Below are 16,077 nucleotides of genomic sequence, written 5' to 3'. Positions count from 1 at the left end.
AAGGAAGAAGGAAGAAGGGAAAGGAAATGGGAAAACACAGTGATAAAGCAGGGGCCACCAGCGGAGGATCAAAGAAGAAGCAAAACTGCTGGCAAGGCCAGAACAAAGTACAGATTAAAGCCAAGCACCTTTGAGCCCCGGGCTGACTCAGCAAGGAAGCCTCCTTTGCATGGGATAGTCCCAACTCAGGGTAAGCATGGAAGGGACAGCACAAACAAAAATTCAAGTGATTTGCACTGAGGGAATAAAACAAAATAGAAAAGGGTGGAAAAGACTGTAAGATAATATTTCCTCAGAGTGATAAAAGAGTGACAAAGGATGAAATGATATCATTATATAAGAACAGAAGACTGACCAAGAAGATGGTGATTGAACACAAGGAACTGCTTTCACTTCCTCCTGTAACTTCCTTAAAACAACCTTAAAGCTAAACAAATTGATCAATGGGATACTGCTTAGCAATGGAAAGTCAGGGGCATGGATGGATCTTTAAAAAATGCTGAGTTTAAAAAGCCAGGCACAGAGGAGTACAGGATGTGTGATTCCATTTGTATGAAATTCTAGGACAGGAAAAACTAATATAGAGAGACTGAGAGCAGATCAAGGTTTGCATGCAGCTGGAGGATGAAGAGGAGATTAGCTGGGAACCATATGGGGTGTGGTCTATGTTCCATATCTTGATAAGGTGGCAGTTAGACCTAATCTCCGATTATTACATATAAGGAGCTGGGATCAGGAGAAGCTGGGTGAATTGTCTAAGGTGATACCGCTTATTAATCAGTGAGAAGATATATCTGCTTATAAACAATCGATTACTCCTATTGTGTTGCATAATGGGTCAGTAAGAATAGTGCTTCCCACCGCTCCCCCACCCCCAGCACCTGAAAACACCGTGACCCAGGCACAAACATCCTTTTATGCACATAAAACATCAACATGAAAGCATCACTTTTGGGTGTTCCAACCACCCATTTATAAATACGGTTGACATTCTCACATGTTCTTTTACCCTGACTTCTTTATGTTTACATTTGCGCATAAAAAAACATAAACATTTGCTAATATCTTCTTCTGAGGAACCATAGGGTAATATACAGTTTTATATCCTGACTTTTCCTCTTTTCAGATTGTATCATGTGCTGCAAGGAATAGTCCTCTTTGCTTTTTGTAACCTACCACTCAAGCCTGAACTGTTTCTTTTTTTTTTTTTTTTTAAGATCTTATTTATTTATCTGACAGAGAGATCACAAGTAGGCAGAGGCAGGCAGAGAGAGAGAGGGGGAAGCAGGCTCCCTGCCGAGCAGAGAGCCCGAGGTGGGGCTCGATCCCAGGACCCCAGGATTATGAACAGAGCCGAAGGCAGAGGCTTAACCCACTGAGCCACCCAGGTGCCCCAAGCCTGAACCGTTTCTTGAACAATAATGGTTCTCTTGCCCAAATTGTGGAAATGGGAACTTAAGCCCCCTACCTAGTCCTTCCAGATGCCTGTTTCAGTCTGTGATCTTTTAATTTTGGTTCCCTGAAACAGTATATCAGGTTATTTCCCACCCGTGCTGCCCTGTTTAACCATTGCCACTTTATAAAATATGTGAATAGCTGACACTGCAACTTGCCTCCATTCACCCATCTGTTTTCCTTTGTGTAATAACAAATGCAGTTAACACACATTCATCTCTTACTAAGCCCCAGCCATTGTACTAAGTTCCGGACCTAGTAATGACTAGCTTATTTGTGGTGCTTGTTGGGTCCCAGGCATTTCTCCAGGGGCTTTGCCTGTATTGCCAGAATTAGTTCAGTTCTCACAATTTTCTCATGAGGTCGAAACTATCACTACCCTCAATTTAAGGGAAAAAATAAGGTGAGAAAAAAAAATGAGAAACAAACTGAGGGTTTTGGAGGGAAGGGGAGCAGGAGGTTGGGTGAGCCTGGTGGTCGGTATTATGGAGGGCACGTATTGCATGCAGCACTGGGTGTGGTGCATAAACAATGAATTCTAGAACACTGAAAAGAAATTTAAAAAATAAATAAATAAAAATTAAAAAAAAAAAAAGGTGAGTCACCATGAAGTCAAAGTTACTTGCCCTGGATCACAGACATTAGCCCCAGGATTCAAAACCTGGTTGATCTGACCTCAAATCCGATGCCCTTAACCAATAATGTGTGACTCCGTGTTAGGGCTGAAATGAGTACTGGGACTCAAAGTCCAGTGGCCAATGACGGATGTGGTATCTGGGACCAGCATGACCTGAACTCCAGCCCTCTGTCCAAGAGACCCATTTGTTGCACACTGTTCCCCTGTGCCATCTCTCCTTTCTCAGACTGTGTGGGAACTGTTTCCCTGGCGTTCAACATGAAGACAAAGTAACAGAGACAGACAAGATATGTGTGGAAAGAAAGGAAGGTTTCCAGTGGGGTGTGTATCACCAGGATGCATCCAGTTCCTCAGAGACTTTTTCTACTTGTGTTGCATTCTCTTCCCAATGATCACCCTCACCTTTCTGGCCCAGACGTCCATCCCTTGGCCTTTTTACTCCGTATGTCACATATCTATGCCCCCTTCTTTCCCATCCTTGATTTGAGGGACAACCATTTCTACCCCTCTTCTGTCAATATCAGCCACTCCCAGATCCCATTGTCTTTCTGTGTCAAAGAGCCTGTAAAGAAGAATGAAATCATGCCATTTACAACGACTTGGATGGAGCTAGAAAGTATAAGCTAAGCAAAGTAAGTCAGTCAGAGAAGACTAATACCATATGATTTCACTTATACGTGGAATTTAGAAAACAAAAGAAATAAGGAAAGGTTAAAAAAATGAGAGGAAGAGGCACAGAGAGAGTGAAAGGAGAGAAAGGAGAGAGAGAGAAACAGAGCCTTAACTATAGGGAAAAACCTGGTGGTTACCAGAGGGGAGGTGGGGAGGTAGGGGATGGGTGAATTAGGTGATGGGGATTAAGGAGTGCACTTGCTGTGATGAACACAGGGTGATGTATGGAACTGTGGAATTACCATATTGTACACCTGAAACTAATATAACACTGTATGTTAACTATACTGGAATTAAAACTAAAACATTCAGAAAAGCACAAACTTCCAGTCCTAAGAGAAATAAGTATTAGGGGTGTGATGTACAACATGATGAGCATAGTTAATACTGCGTCATGGTGTATTTGAAAGGTGTTAAGAGAGTAAATCCTAAGGGTTCACATCACAAGGAAAAAGTCTTTTACGTCTTTTTCACTTGCGTCACTTTTTTTTTGAAAGATTTTATCTGTTTATTTATTTATTTATTTACTTATTTGATGAGAGAGAGAGAGAGAGAGAGAGGGAGAGGAACAGCAAGAGAAGGAACACAAGCAGGGGGAGTGGGAGAGGGAGAAGCAGGCTTTCTGCGGAGCAGGGAGACCGATGTGGGGCTCGATCCCAGGATCCTGGGATCATGACCTGAGCCCAGCGAAGGCAGGAGCTTAATGACTGAGCCTCCTGGGTGCCCCCATTTACTTTACTTTTTGCATCTGTATGAGATGATGGATGTTAAGTAATTGTGGTAATTATTTATGTAAGTAGGATCATTATGCTGTGGTCCTTAAACATACACAGTGGGAGATGTCAATTATACCTCAACAAAGATGGGGTTAAAAGGGGGGGAAAAGAGCCTGTAATCCACAGCCATATAATTATAGGTATATATTTCGGCAGAAAATATTTTGTATGATAAATTTTAAAAGTGAAATGTCTGGGTCAAAGCGTAAGCATGACTTCTGAATGGTTAAACATACTCTAGGAAATTAGACTCTCCTACACTATTAGTGGAGAAGTATATTGGTGTAAATATGCTTAGGAAATTGTCTCTTATAATTTAAAATATTTATGTGCTTCTTCTGGGAAGCTATAGAGCACAGACACAAATCTTGGAACTGCCCTAAATCCCAAGCCATGCTCCACTGGGTAATTTGGCCTCCACCATTAGCAATACCTTGTGTGGAGAATTCTAATACTTTAAATTTGAAAATCAATCCAAATATTAAAAGGCTAAGATGTAAAATAAAATAAAATAAAATAAAGGGTGTATTAAAAACAAGAAGCAAACATTGGGTATATATGGTATATGTTACATGAAAAGAAAATGTACATTTGTGTCCAGTTTTGTGTGGCAATGCACCTTCCAGCATGATTTGAAATACATGTATCTGTAGTCTAATTGTGCAAATGTAAAACATAAACTATTAGCACATGCCCCTACGCACGCACGCGTGCACGCACACACACAGACACACACACACATGCTCATGCACACACTCTTGCTTTGCTCTGAGACAAGTACGATACTGGCTGTCACAAAGCTGAGCACCCACAGACATGTGTGTAGGCCCAGAACATTCTTCTTACACATACCAGGCACCCAGGAAGCTATATCTGCTAGATTTAAGGAAAGCCTCTCCTTACTTCTGTGACCCGTTTGCAAAAGCCTCTCTTCCTTAGGTCAGAAAAGCAGTAGTTTTAGCATTAATCAGGAGGGGGTAACTCACTCTATTTCTAACTGTACACTAGTGAAAAATACTATTTTTGCAAAGGACAAATTCAACACATGGTAGTTTTACAAGCAGTTTATGAAACAGTTCTGCAGCCCTCCCCCCCACCCCCCGGAATAAATAGATGTGGGTAGAAATGGTTGAGATGTATGGATTCTCAAAAGTGGCTTTGTTGATCCCAAATCTACAACATTCACTTAATGAATACTAATTAGGCCCCAGTATATGCCAGACACTGCCACCTCAAAGTGTCTCCTAATCGGCAAATGCTGTGATCCAAACAGATTTCTTCATCTAGTTCAAGACCGATATCTCCACTTGGTCCAAGGTACCTGGACCCACCCAAACAAGAGTGACTAACACCTGCTCACAAAATGTCATCCCTTGTCTGCTCACAGAAATCTGTCCTTGAGATCTGAAAGTCCACCATTAAAGGAGAACCAGCACACTAGCTGGAGGAACACTTAGGATGTGGAGGCAGACCAAAAGGTGAGGACACAATTTCTGTTCCACCACTGTCTTAGCTGAGGAATCCTGGGAAATGTACCTAAACCCTGTGAGCCTAATAGTCATGATCTGAAAAGGGACTGTGGACACAATCATTTTTGGACTTCTGTGAGGAGGTCAAAAAACTCTAGTGAGTCTGCCCAACACTGAGCAAATGCTGGTTGCTGCTGGGCAAGTGTTGGTTTACTTCTCACCCTGTTCTTTCCCTACCATAGCAGGGATGCCACTTCCATGTACTCAATGGCATAGCAATGATGTAGGCAGAATTCCAAACCGACACAGGAAGTAAGTACCATGTGAACACACATGATGTCATAAAGGATACTCACAACCGTTTCTTCGCGGGAGGATCAGTTAATACTGTGGTAGAGACGGAGAGGGATCCCAGGCAGCCTGGGGAAGAGGCACCAGCTGATTTCCGATGCTCCTGGCTTTGATTTTGTCAGAACGACGGTGAGACGGGGACCGTGCTGAGATGCAACCCTTCAGTAAGTGGACATGCATGCGCACACACGTGTGTGTGTGGTCTCTCTGGCTTTTTAATCACATGCCCACTCTCCTGTGAGGTTCCCAAAACAAGGCTATGCTTGAGATTGCTCCTGTCTGATTCACCTTGATGAGGGAGGCCTCTGGCCTTGTTTAGGCACCCAACTTAGCTGGTCAGTCTGAGGACTGCTGTAGCTGTTCGCTGGCTCACTTTTAACACTTTCCCCTTGACAACGTTATTTCTGAAGTAATGTCAGTTCTCAAAGATGACTCTGACACCCCCATATGCCATATGCTGACCACGAGCCGTTATTTCCTCCTTTCAATGTATGAGTTTTTCCTTTAATATTCATCAAGCTAGATCATCAAACAAACTTCAACAAATTTTAAAAGAATTGAAATCACACAGAGCACATTCTCTGACCATAATGGACCCATGTTAGAAATCAATAATAGAATGAAAAAGGAAGAATCCCTACACACTTGGAAATGGTAGTTGACATATTATCCCAGTTTGTCATTCAGATCCTTGTTATAGAGGAGTTGAGGTTAGGAAGAGCTGTCCCCTCAGCTGAAAGGCATTTCAGGGTGGGCAAAAAGAAAACTCACTCTGGATATTTCAAACTGAATATTGTTGACAACAAGGCTGGAGGGAGGGGGACAGCTTAGGAGGCTGTTACATCAGTCCCACCTGACATTAAAAGTTGAAGTACACCAGCATAGGAAGTACAGCTTGCTGATTGTTAGTGGGATCAGTTTGGTGGCTGATTGAATTTGGGAAGCATGAGAGAGATTGCCACCCTTGTATTGGTGTGGCTTTTAGACAGGCCTGAGAGAAGGGACAATTCAGATGTCTTCCTAGAGTATGGCTGGTTTCCAGTTTAACCCATGGATGCACAGATCTCTGTTTTTGTTTGTTTGTTTGTTTGTTTGTTTTGGTTTGGTTTTTGTTTTTTTTTAAAATAAATCCTGCTTTATTCTTTAAAAGGTTCAATAAAATTTCCTCCTCCTCCTCTTCCTCCCCCAAGATCCTCCCTGATGGTGCCATCTGTCAAATAAAGCTCTCCTATCTGGACAAGCAGAGGAGTTTCCTTTCTGTGGTTTGGGGGATTGGACCCTTAGGGCAGGTTAACACTTTGCTTGCCCTACCATGGTGTTAGCCTAAGATGGGTACATGGTAAGTGGACCACTGATGTGCCTTCAAACTTGTATTTTTGTTCCCCTTTTGAGAATACGATGATGGTGATAGCTCACCTCAAGGAAGAAAGAACGTTTGGAGTTCTCTCCGAGGTAATTTTGGCAGGAGGAACCCTCGTTATGAACGTGGTGGATATGAGCCTCAGCCTTCACACCTCCAGGAGGATGATGGAAGTGTGCTGATGAGAGATGCCCGGGAGGACCCCCAAATAAGACAGTAAGTGACGGGGCAGACTGGCTTGCATGTAACAGCCCCTGGGACTATGCGACTCTTTCACTCTCCCTGGTCTTCTTTTTCTTCTTTCACTGGAAGACTGAAAGAAGGCCAGAAGTGGAATAATGGTTAAGAGATCCTAATTGTAGTCCTGGTGACAGAGAGGTGAGGGTGTATAGAAGAAGACTTTCTTAGCATTTATGGCCCTACCTCTGTCTTTCCTCTTCCCTTCCACAGCACTCCCTATAGCACCCGGCGTGACAAGAGGAGAGTGAAATGGCAAAATGAAGGCCATATCCATATTACTATGTGGAGAGATAGAAAAACTCCAAGGAGAGGAATGGGGGAGAACACACAAGACGGAAACCCAGGGAGCTGGTTCAAGATCACCGTGAGTGTCTTGGCAAGGTCTGCATTAGGTAGACTATCCTGGAACCTTATAAAAAAGGAAGAGCACATTAAACAACCTTACGTCAATTATTTGGAGGAGATTTCTCTTCTCCATTGGAGGGTCTAGGAGATCCATATTTGGCACGAAAATAAGAAAGAATGCCAGTGGTCCCTTCTTTCAAAGTCCTATGCAGCTCAATATAGAAGGTCAGATAAGAATGCTGTTGGGTCTGTTAATTCTATGTTGTCTCTCCTAACTCCCATCCCTTCTTCTCACCTTTAGATTCCCTATGGGAGAAAGTATGACAAGACATGGCTAATGAATTCAATCCAGAGCCATTGCAGTGTCCCCTTCACTCCAGTGGATGTAAGAGAGGATGGTGAAGCCAGATGAGTGGGCACAGGGAAGTGTGGGTGGGGGAAGCCAACTGAGCCAGAAGACTCTATCCTCCAAAATTATTGTTGCCCCCCACCTCCTGCAGTTTCACTACGTGAAAAACCAGGCTCGGTTCTTTGTCCAGGGTGTTGGCACTGCCTCTGCACTGAAGGATGTCAGCTACAAGATTTATGATGAGGAGAACCGAAAGGTATGTGTTGAGGGCACTACCTCTCCCTAGTCCTGGGGCAGGAAGACAGGGCAGGGGCTGGTTATCTTCTCTGGAATGAAAGTTCTTGGTGTTTACCCCACCTCTCCTTCCTGCAGATAGCTATCTTTGTCAATCCCTCCTCTGTACCCTACTCTGTGAGGTATAAGTTGGAGCCAGAAGAAATGGAGCAGCTAAAGGTAATGCAGACTCAAGGCCCATTGCGTGCCCACACCCAGACCCACCCCTTCTTCCTCGAGCCCCTGATTTCCTTATCCCCACCAGAGCCTCCCAGTGGCTCTCTGCGTCTCTCACTGCAGCTGACCATGAACAAACGCTATGACATCTCCCAGCAAGCTCTTGACCTCCAGAGTCTCCGCTTTGACCCAGGTACACTTGACAGCAGTAATTCTTGGGTAGGTGAGGGCACAGGGATCTTTCTGGGAGGGAGACTGAGGGATGGCGATGTGGGGAGGGTTTGGGCTGGTCCTGGACTGCTCTCAGCCTTCTGATTGCCTCCTCTCGGCTTCCTGAAGACTTGGTGGGCCATGATATAGATATAATCCTGAACCGAAGAAACTGCATGACTGCCACCCTGCAGATCATAGAAGAAAATTATCCCGAGGTGAGAGCTTAGGCCCAGTGCTGTTATTAATGGTAGGGGGTGGAACACATGGGGTGGAGGACAGAGTTGTCTCTGAGGCCCTAGATAGTAACTGTCACTCTAACTCTTCTTCACCAACAGCTGTTGTCCTTGAACTTGAGCAACAACAAACTGTATGGGCTGGATGGCCTGTCTGACATCATAGAGATGGTCCCCACAGTCAAGATCCTGAACCTCTCCAAAAATGAAGTGAGAAGAGGGAGCCTGATCAGATTTGGGGTTGACAGTGGGTGGGTAGTGCTCATCAGAGTGGTGGCAGGAGGCAGGAGAAGGTACCTCTGTGGAAAGGTGGGGGCTGGGGGTGCCGGGGCCTGTGTGTGTCCCTTTCCCTGGGACTCCTTTCCTGTTTCTTCCCCGTCCTTCTCAGCTGAACGTGGTGTGGGAGTTAAACAAGATGAAAGGGCTAGAGCTTGAAGAGCTTTGGCTAGAAGGGAACCCCCTGTGTGACACTTTTCCAGACCAGCCCACCTACATAAGGTCAGTGTGAATCCCTGTCACCCTTCCTGGGGACCTTTGGGCCTGGAAGCCTGAACTGTCCCTGAGAATGCAGGTATGCAGGAAGCTGCAGCCCTGGTCCTCGGGAATGACTGTAGGCCCCACCTTCTCCTCTCTCCCTGTCCCTCACCTGTAAGGAGTTTCCTTCCTCTGACCTGCTCACCTGTTCTCCTGGTCTGGGGTCTCTTTCCACCTCTCTGCATTCAGTGTTCTTTAGCATGCCCTCCAAGAGTGTGCTCCAGGAAGCAGGGCCCCTCCTCTTCCCCAGGACCAGGAGTGACCAGCCTTGAGCCAGATGCTGGTGCCCTGGACTGAGAAGGGTCCTCTGTCCTGGGGCCTCATGCTGAGACAGGCTTTCCTACTCCCTGCTAAGATGGGACTTCCCTCCCTTGTTCTGAGAGGGGACCTGCTCTCAGAAGCACTTTCCTCCTCCCTTCCCTCCACACATCACATCATCACAATTGGTCCTTTAGAAAAGCCCTGGGTAGCCCAGCATAGGCACATTTCCTCAGGCCAGGAACCAAAAGTGACAGGCACCGGTGCACAGGGGCCATCAGGAGGGAAGGTGGTGATCAAAAGAGGGGGCCACAGACCCCCAGCTCCATGCTGATCTGGGGCTTGACCCTCTACTCCCTCCAGGAAAGGTCTCCTGCCCCCGTGGCTGCCTCATTCCCCATGCCTGGCTCAGGCTAAGCTCACACAGGTGACAAAGTTTCAGCCAGCATGCAATGGGCCCCCAGCCCCACCAATACCTGCAGGTTTTCCATTCCTACCTTGGGTGCCAGGGCCAGCCAAGGCAGATGCAGGAAAGGACTGCAGCCAGGGAGCCATTGCACCCTTCTTCTCTCTTCCTCCTGATCCCCACCACTGTGGTAGGGCCTCTTTCCCTTCCCTTTGTTTTGCATTCTCTTCCTCCTTTGTCTCTGGTTCCCCTATGTCTCTCCCACCTCTCCCTTTCTACCTTTACTCCCTCTTCTGTCTTCATCCCCTTCCTTCTCCCTCCCTGCCTCATGGGCCTTGCCTCACTCAACCTCCCTGCCCCAACATTCTGGGCCATCCCTGGGGTGGGAGGGTATCATGGTCCTGCAGAATGCTGCACCCCTCGTGATACAGCAGAGCGCTGGGCTCCCACTCCATTCCCTCTTCTCTCTAGAGTCTTCAGTGGGGATTTGGAGGAAGAAAGGGAAGCAGGGAGGGGAAGGCAGCCCTGGAGCCTGGGCTCCACATGTTGCTTCTTGTGGCACTGAAGAAGGGAGTCAGAGCAGTCTAGGTGGAAGCTGCCCAGTGGAAAGGAGGGGTGGGGGAAGGGAGGGAAAGGGTAGGAGGGAGGCTTGGCAGCCCTGACCTATCAGTCACTTCTTCCTATTTTGGATTTTGGACAGTGCCATCAAGGACTGTTTTCCTAAGTTGTTACGCCTGGTAAGTGACTACACTCATCATTGTCTCTTACTAACATTGATCACCACCACACCTGCTCTCAAGCTCTTTGGGTCTTCTCTAGATTACATGTTTGTGTCAGACCCTTTTCTATTTTAGGGTACCAGCACTCCTGAAAATGACATGAATATGCTCTCTGGAAAAATGTGTGCATGCGCGCGCGCGTGCGCGCGCACACACACACACACACACACACACACCCCAGAAAAATAGTTGCATATAATAGTAAATACTTTCCAGACGTCATGTTGAAGACACACACTCTAATCTTGTCCATGTAATTTCCAGTGCGCTTTCATACCTAACCTCTGACCCTCACCCTCTCTTGGGCTCACCTTTTCCCCTGATCATCCAGGGCCACCTCCCTGGTCTCCCCTGCTGACTTCTTCTTCCCTTCTCCAGGATGGCCAGGAGTTATCACCACCAGTTATCACTGATACTGACACACCCTGCTTGTTAAAGCCCTGCAAGGTGAGGGAAAATTGATCAAACAACATTTGGGCTATTACAAGGGAGGTTTTATCAGCCACATAGTCTCAAATGTATTTTGATTCCAGGAAAGCTACAAAGGATCTGATGCCCTGAAGAGTCTAGTCCTGCAGTTCCTGCAGCAGTAAGTACTCCTGGGAATCTGGAGAAGGAGATGGCTAGGACGGGTGAGGCCACCCAAGCTCAGAACTGCTGACTGGGTCTGGAAATCTCATTTGGGGTCCAGACCACAGAAATAGACTGTCCTCATTACTCTCCCACAGGTACTATTTCATCTACGATTCTGGAGACCGTCAGGGTCTTCTCCATGCCTACCATGATGAGGCCTGCTTCTCCCTGGCCATTCCCTTCAGCCCTGAGGACTCAGCCCCGTGAGTAGCAAAGCTCAGACTGTTCCTGGGCCCTGTGGCTCCCCAGCAGACACAGGGCAGCTCCTGGAATCAGCCACACTGGCCAGACCACCACCTTCTGTTCTTCTTTCTCTGCTAGAAGCAGCTTGTGCGAGTACTTCAAGGAAAGCAGGAATATGAAGAAGCCCAAGGACCCCTGTGCGTGTGTGATGGGGAAGACTGGGCATGGAAAGGGGATGTGCAGGGTAATTATAGGTCCCAGGGTGTGGCGACCCCCAATCTTTGCCTACTTCTCCTCCCCCACTTAGCCCTGTGTGTTCAGCCACTGAAACATACAAAATGTGACATCGTGGGCTCCCTCTGTGTGCTGCCCAAAACACAGCACGATCTCAGCTCCTTCTTGGTGGACATGTGGTTCCAGACGGTGAGCACCTTCGTCCTCCCAAGGGCAGCCCCAGAAAGCCATGGGTGGGTAGGAAGTATAGGTGACTTAGCACCTGGGCTCTTCCCTTTCAGGAGAAGATGCTCTGCTTCTCTGTTAACGGGGTGTTCAAGGAGGGTGAGTGTGCACAGAGCCCCTCCCCAAATGCCCCACTGCTCCCTCCCCACTGGCTGGGCTCCCTCTCAGAACTGTCCCAGCTTCCCTGATCCCTTTCCTTCTCTTCCTACTCCTGCTGTGTTCTCCTGCCTCCACTCTGTCCCCAAACCATCCTGGTCCGAACTGGCTCTATGCCGGTCTGCCCCACACAGCTTGAGCATTAGGAACACAGTCTGTGGAGTTTCATGGCTGTCATTCCAGATCCTTATTCTGAGAGCTACTTGGGGTGGCTACCTAACCTCTAAGTTTCCTCGTTTGCAAAATGGGGCTAACAATAACCACCTCTCAGATAAATCAAATGAACTTGTGGAGTGGTTGTCACAGCACCTGCCACCTGGTAGAGGCCCTGTCACTGGGAGTAGACTGTCCCTACTGTTGCCATCCCCATGCCAGACACCCTGACTCCCAGTGAACAATTGTCCCCTTCAGCATGAGTACCAAAGCAGACCCTGACTGAGGAACACCGTGTGGGCATGTGACGTATGTGTGACTCTAAGAGGGTATTGTTGTTTGTTGTTGAAGTGGAGGGAAAGTCTCAGGGTTCTGTTCGCGCTTTCACCCGGACTTTCATCGCCATCCCTGCTGGCAATTCCAGGTGAGCGCTACGTTGTAGGTGGGAATGTTCATCCCAGCCTGGGCTCAGGGGTGTGGGAGCGTGGTGGTGAAGACATCTTAGCTTTCTCAGTATTGTGGAAAGCCAACAGGTAGATACAAGGAGCAGTCTGATCTGGTGGTTAAGAGTATGGGCTCTGGAGTTAGAGCACTGGGTTCTCTTCTTGACCCAAGCACTCACTGGATGTGTGCGAGATCTTGGTTAAGTCACGTGACCTCTCTGTGATGCATTGTCCTCCTTGGAAAATGGGGATTAGACTGCCCATTCCCTTGGGCTATTGTAAGGGATAAATGTGGGTATAAAATCAACCCTGGGTTGCAGGTTAAGTACACATCTAGTGAGTTTGGTAGATAGTCCCTGCAAAGGTGGGCTCTGTGGAGGGGTGGAAGCACTAGCCAAGGACTCTGGGGTGGGGGGAAGGCACAGAAGGGGTATGGAAGGAATCTGGTTGGTGAGGGGCAGTGGGAGCAGGATCATTGTTGGGGATGTGGAGTTGTACATTCGTCCACTTGTCTGAGGGCCCATTTTCCCTTCAGTCTGTGCATCGTGAATGATGAGCTGTTTGTGAGAGATGCCACCCCCAGTGAGACTCAGAATGCGTTCTCCAACCAAGAGCCTACACTGACCTCCAGCTCCATGCCCACCCTCTCCCAGGAGCAGCAGGAAATGGTGTATGCTTTCTCCACTCAGTCTGGGATGAAACTCGAGTGGTCTCAGAAGTGAGTGGTGGGTGTGCATGGGAAGAAGGATGAGTTGGGGCAATGACTTGGGTGGGGGACCCTGAATCAAAGACACTGCAGGAAATTTGGAAAAGTAACATTTTGGAATAGTTTGCTTCCAAAAAAGAAAAAGAAAGAAAGAAGAAAGAAAGTGGGCCCATGGAGAAGGTATCATACTATTATATATGTGAAGGATTTAAAAAATAGTATAATGCTCAATGACATTGTCTTATATATAGAAAATCTGAAAGAGTCCACCAAAAAGCTAATAGAGCTAATAAACTCAGCGAGGTTAGGGATAAAAGGCCACTATACAAAACTCATTTGCATTTCTATGTGCTTGCAATGAGCAGTCCAAAAATGAAGTTAAGAAAACAAGTCCATTTACAATAGCATCAAAGTAGTAAAATATTTGGAAACAAATGTAACAAAAGAAGCACAAATCTTATACTCTGAAATCCATAAAATGTTGTTGAAAAAAATTAAATAAATAGAAAGACACCCCATTTCCATGGGTTGGAATATTGCTAAATGGCTTAATATTGTTAAGATGGCAGTAATACCTAGAGCAATCTACAGATTCAATGCAATCCCTGTCAAAATCCTTCTCTGCAAAGATTGACAGGGTTATCCTAAACTTCATACATAAGTGCATCTTGAGAGAAAAGAACAAAGTTAGAGGACCCACACTTCCTAATTTCAAAACTTGCTAAAAAGGTACAGTAATCAGGACTATGTGGTGCTGGCATATGGACAGTGCATGAATAAAGGAGTAGAATTGAGAGTCCACAAATAAACCCTCACGTTTACAGTCAACTGATAGTCGGTGAGAGTGCTGAAAAAAATCTGTTTTAAAAAAAAAAAATAGTCTTTTCAGCAAATGCTGCTGGGGCAACTGGATATCCACATGCCAGACAATGAATTTTGACCCCAGATTCACATCATGTACACATGTAGACTATAAATGGGTCAAAGATCTAAAGTTTAAGAGCTAAAACTATTAAAAATCTAAGAAGAAAACATAGGTGTCAGTCTTCATTAATTAGGCAAGTGTTTCTTTTCTTTTTTTTTTTTTTTAAAAGATTATTTATTTATTTATGTGACAGAGAGAGAGATCACAAGCAGGCAGAGAGGCAGGCAGGCAGAGAGAGAGGAGGAAGCAGGCTCCCTGCTGAGCAGAGAGCCCGATGTGGGCCTCGATCCCAGGACCCTGAGATCATGACCCGAGCAGAAGGCAGCGGCTTAACCCACTGATCCACCCAGGCGCCCGGCAAGTGTTTCTTATATATGACACCAAGAGCAAAAGCAACCAAAAAAACAAAAACAAAAACAAAAAAAACCAAAAAACAAAAATCAAAACAGATAAATTGGGCTTTACCAAAATTAAAAGCTGTTGTGCACCAATGGACACTATCAAAAGAGTAAAAATCCTGCCAAAGGAATGGGAGAAAATATTTGCAAATCACATATCTGACAAGAATATGTGAAAAACCCTTGCAGCTCAACAGCAAAAGGATAAAAAACCCAATTTTAAAAAGTGGGAAAGGGGTCTGAATAGATAGTTCTCCAAAGAAGATATACGACAGGCCAACGAGCACATGAAAAACTTCTCAGCACCATTAGTCATTAAGGAAGTGCAGATTAAAACCACAGTGAATCACTACTTCACACCCACTGGGATGGCTTTTAATCAATAAAATGAATGACAACAAGTGCTGGTGCAGATGTGGAGCAATTGGAGTTCTTATGTATTATTGATGAGGATATAAAATGGAGCAGTGGTTGGGAAAAACATTTTGGCAGTTCCCAAAAATGTTAAATATGGAGTTACCCTATGAACCAGTAATTCCATGCCCAAGTATCTAATGAAAACATCTGTTCACTCTAAAACTTGTACAGGAAGGTTCATAGCAGCATTATTCATAATAGCCAAAAAAAGTGGAAACAACCCAAATGTCCTTTAGCTGATGAATGGATAAACAAATCTGGTATGTTCACATGGTAGAATATTATTCAGTCATAAAAAAGAATACAGTTCTGTTATATGCCCTGCCATGGATGAACCTTGGAAACATGCTAAGTGAAAGAAGCCAACCTCAAAAGGTCACATATCACATGATTCCATTTATAGGAAGGGGCCAGCACAGGCAAATCCCCAGGGACCAAAAGCAGATTAGTGGTTTCCATGGTCTGGGGAAAGGGGAGGAATAGTCATCTCTAATGTTTAAGGAGGAGGTTTTTTGTTTTTTTGTTTTTTGTTTGTTTGTTTGTTTGTTTTAGGCGATAGAACTATTTGGGAATTAGATCATGGTGATGGTTGTGCAGTCTTGTGGCTATACTAAGGAAACACTGAATTGTACGCTTTAAAATGGTATGTGCATGCAAAAATAATAAAATGGTATGCACACAATCTCAATAAAAATGACTGGAAACTTGAACTTTTAAATTTCCCATTTATTTTCTTGAACATCTTTTTATTTATTTATTTATTTATTTTCAGCATAACAGTATCATTATTTTTTCACCACACCCAGTGCTCCATGTAATCCGTGCCCTCTATAATACCCACCACCTGGTACCCCGACCTCCCACCCCCCCTGCCACTTCAAACCCCTCAGATTGTTTTTCAGAGTCCATAGTCTCTCATGATTCACCTCCCCTTCCAATTTACCCCAACCCCCTTCTCTCTAACTCCGCATGTCCTCCATGCTTTTTTTTATGCTCCACAAATAAGTGAAACCATATGATAATTGACTCGCTCTGCTTGACTTATTTCACTCAGCATAATCTCTTCCAGTCCTGTCC

The 16,077-nt window shown here is 45.6% G+C and overlaps 1 protein-coding gene across 2 annotated transcripts; it reads left to right on the top strand.

The window, feature by feature from the left end:
• Nucleotides 1-6,778: 6,778 nt before the first annotated feature.
• Nucleotides 6,779-13,276, top strand: LOC132006752 (nuclear RNA export factor 2-like). 2 transcript variants are annotated; one of them, XM_059384737.1, is made up of 18 exons: nt 6,779-6,936; nt 7,171-7,324; nt 7,607-7,690; nt 7,806-7,910; nt 8,027-8,107; nt 8,228-8,297; nt 8,444-8,532; nt 8,653-8,760; nt 8,939-9,048; nt 10,449-10,485; nt 10,906-10,974; nt 11,061-11,116; nt 11,256-11,363; nt 11,482-11,540; nt 11,651-11,766; nt 11,859-11,901; nt 12,463-12,535; nt 13,090-13,276. In XM_059384737.1, the coding sequence occupies exons 1-18, from the start codon at nt 6,902-6,904 to the stop codon at nt 13,274-13,276; spliced, it is 1,584 nt and encodes a 527-aa protein (XP_059240720.1). In that variant the 5' UTR covers nt 6,779-6,901. The 2 variants fall into 2 exon arrangements, with proteins under 2 accessions (XP_059240720.1, XP_059240721.1); XM_059384738.1 differs by having other exon boundaries at nt 6,804-6,936; nt 7,806-7,914; nt 8,031-8,107.
• Nucleotides 13,277-16,077: the final 2,801 nt, after the last annotated feature.

This window comes from Mustela nigripes, chromosome X (genome assembly GCF_022355385.1).
Source record: "Mustela nigripes isolate SB6536 chromosome X, MUSNIG.SB6536, whole genome shotgun sequence".
Taxonomy (NCBI): Eukaryota; Metazoa; Chordata; class Mammalia; order Carnivora; family Mustelidae; genus Mustela; species Mustela nigripes.
The sequence above is the reverse complement of the archived record's forward strand: the minus strand, read 5'-3'. Positions and strand labels throughout refer to the sequence as shown.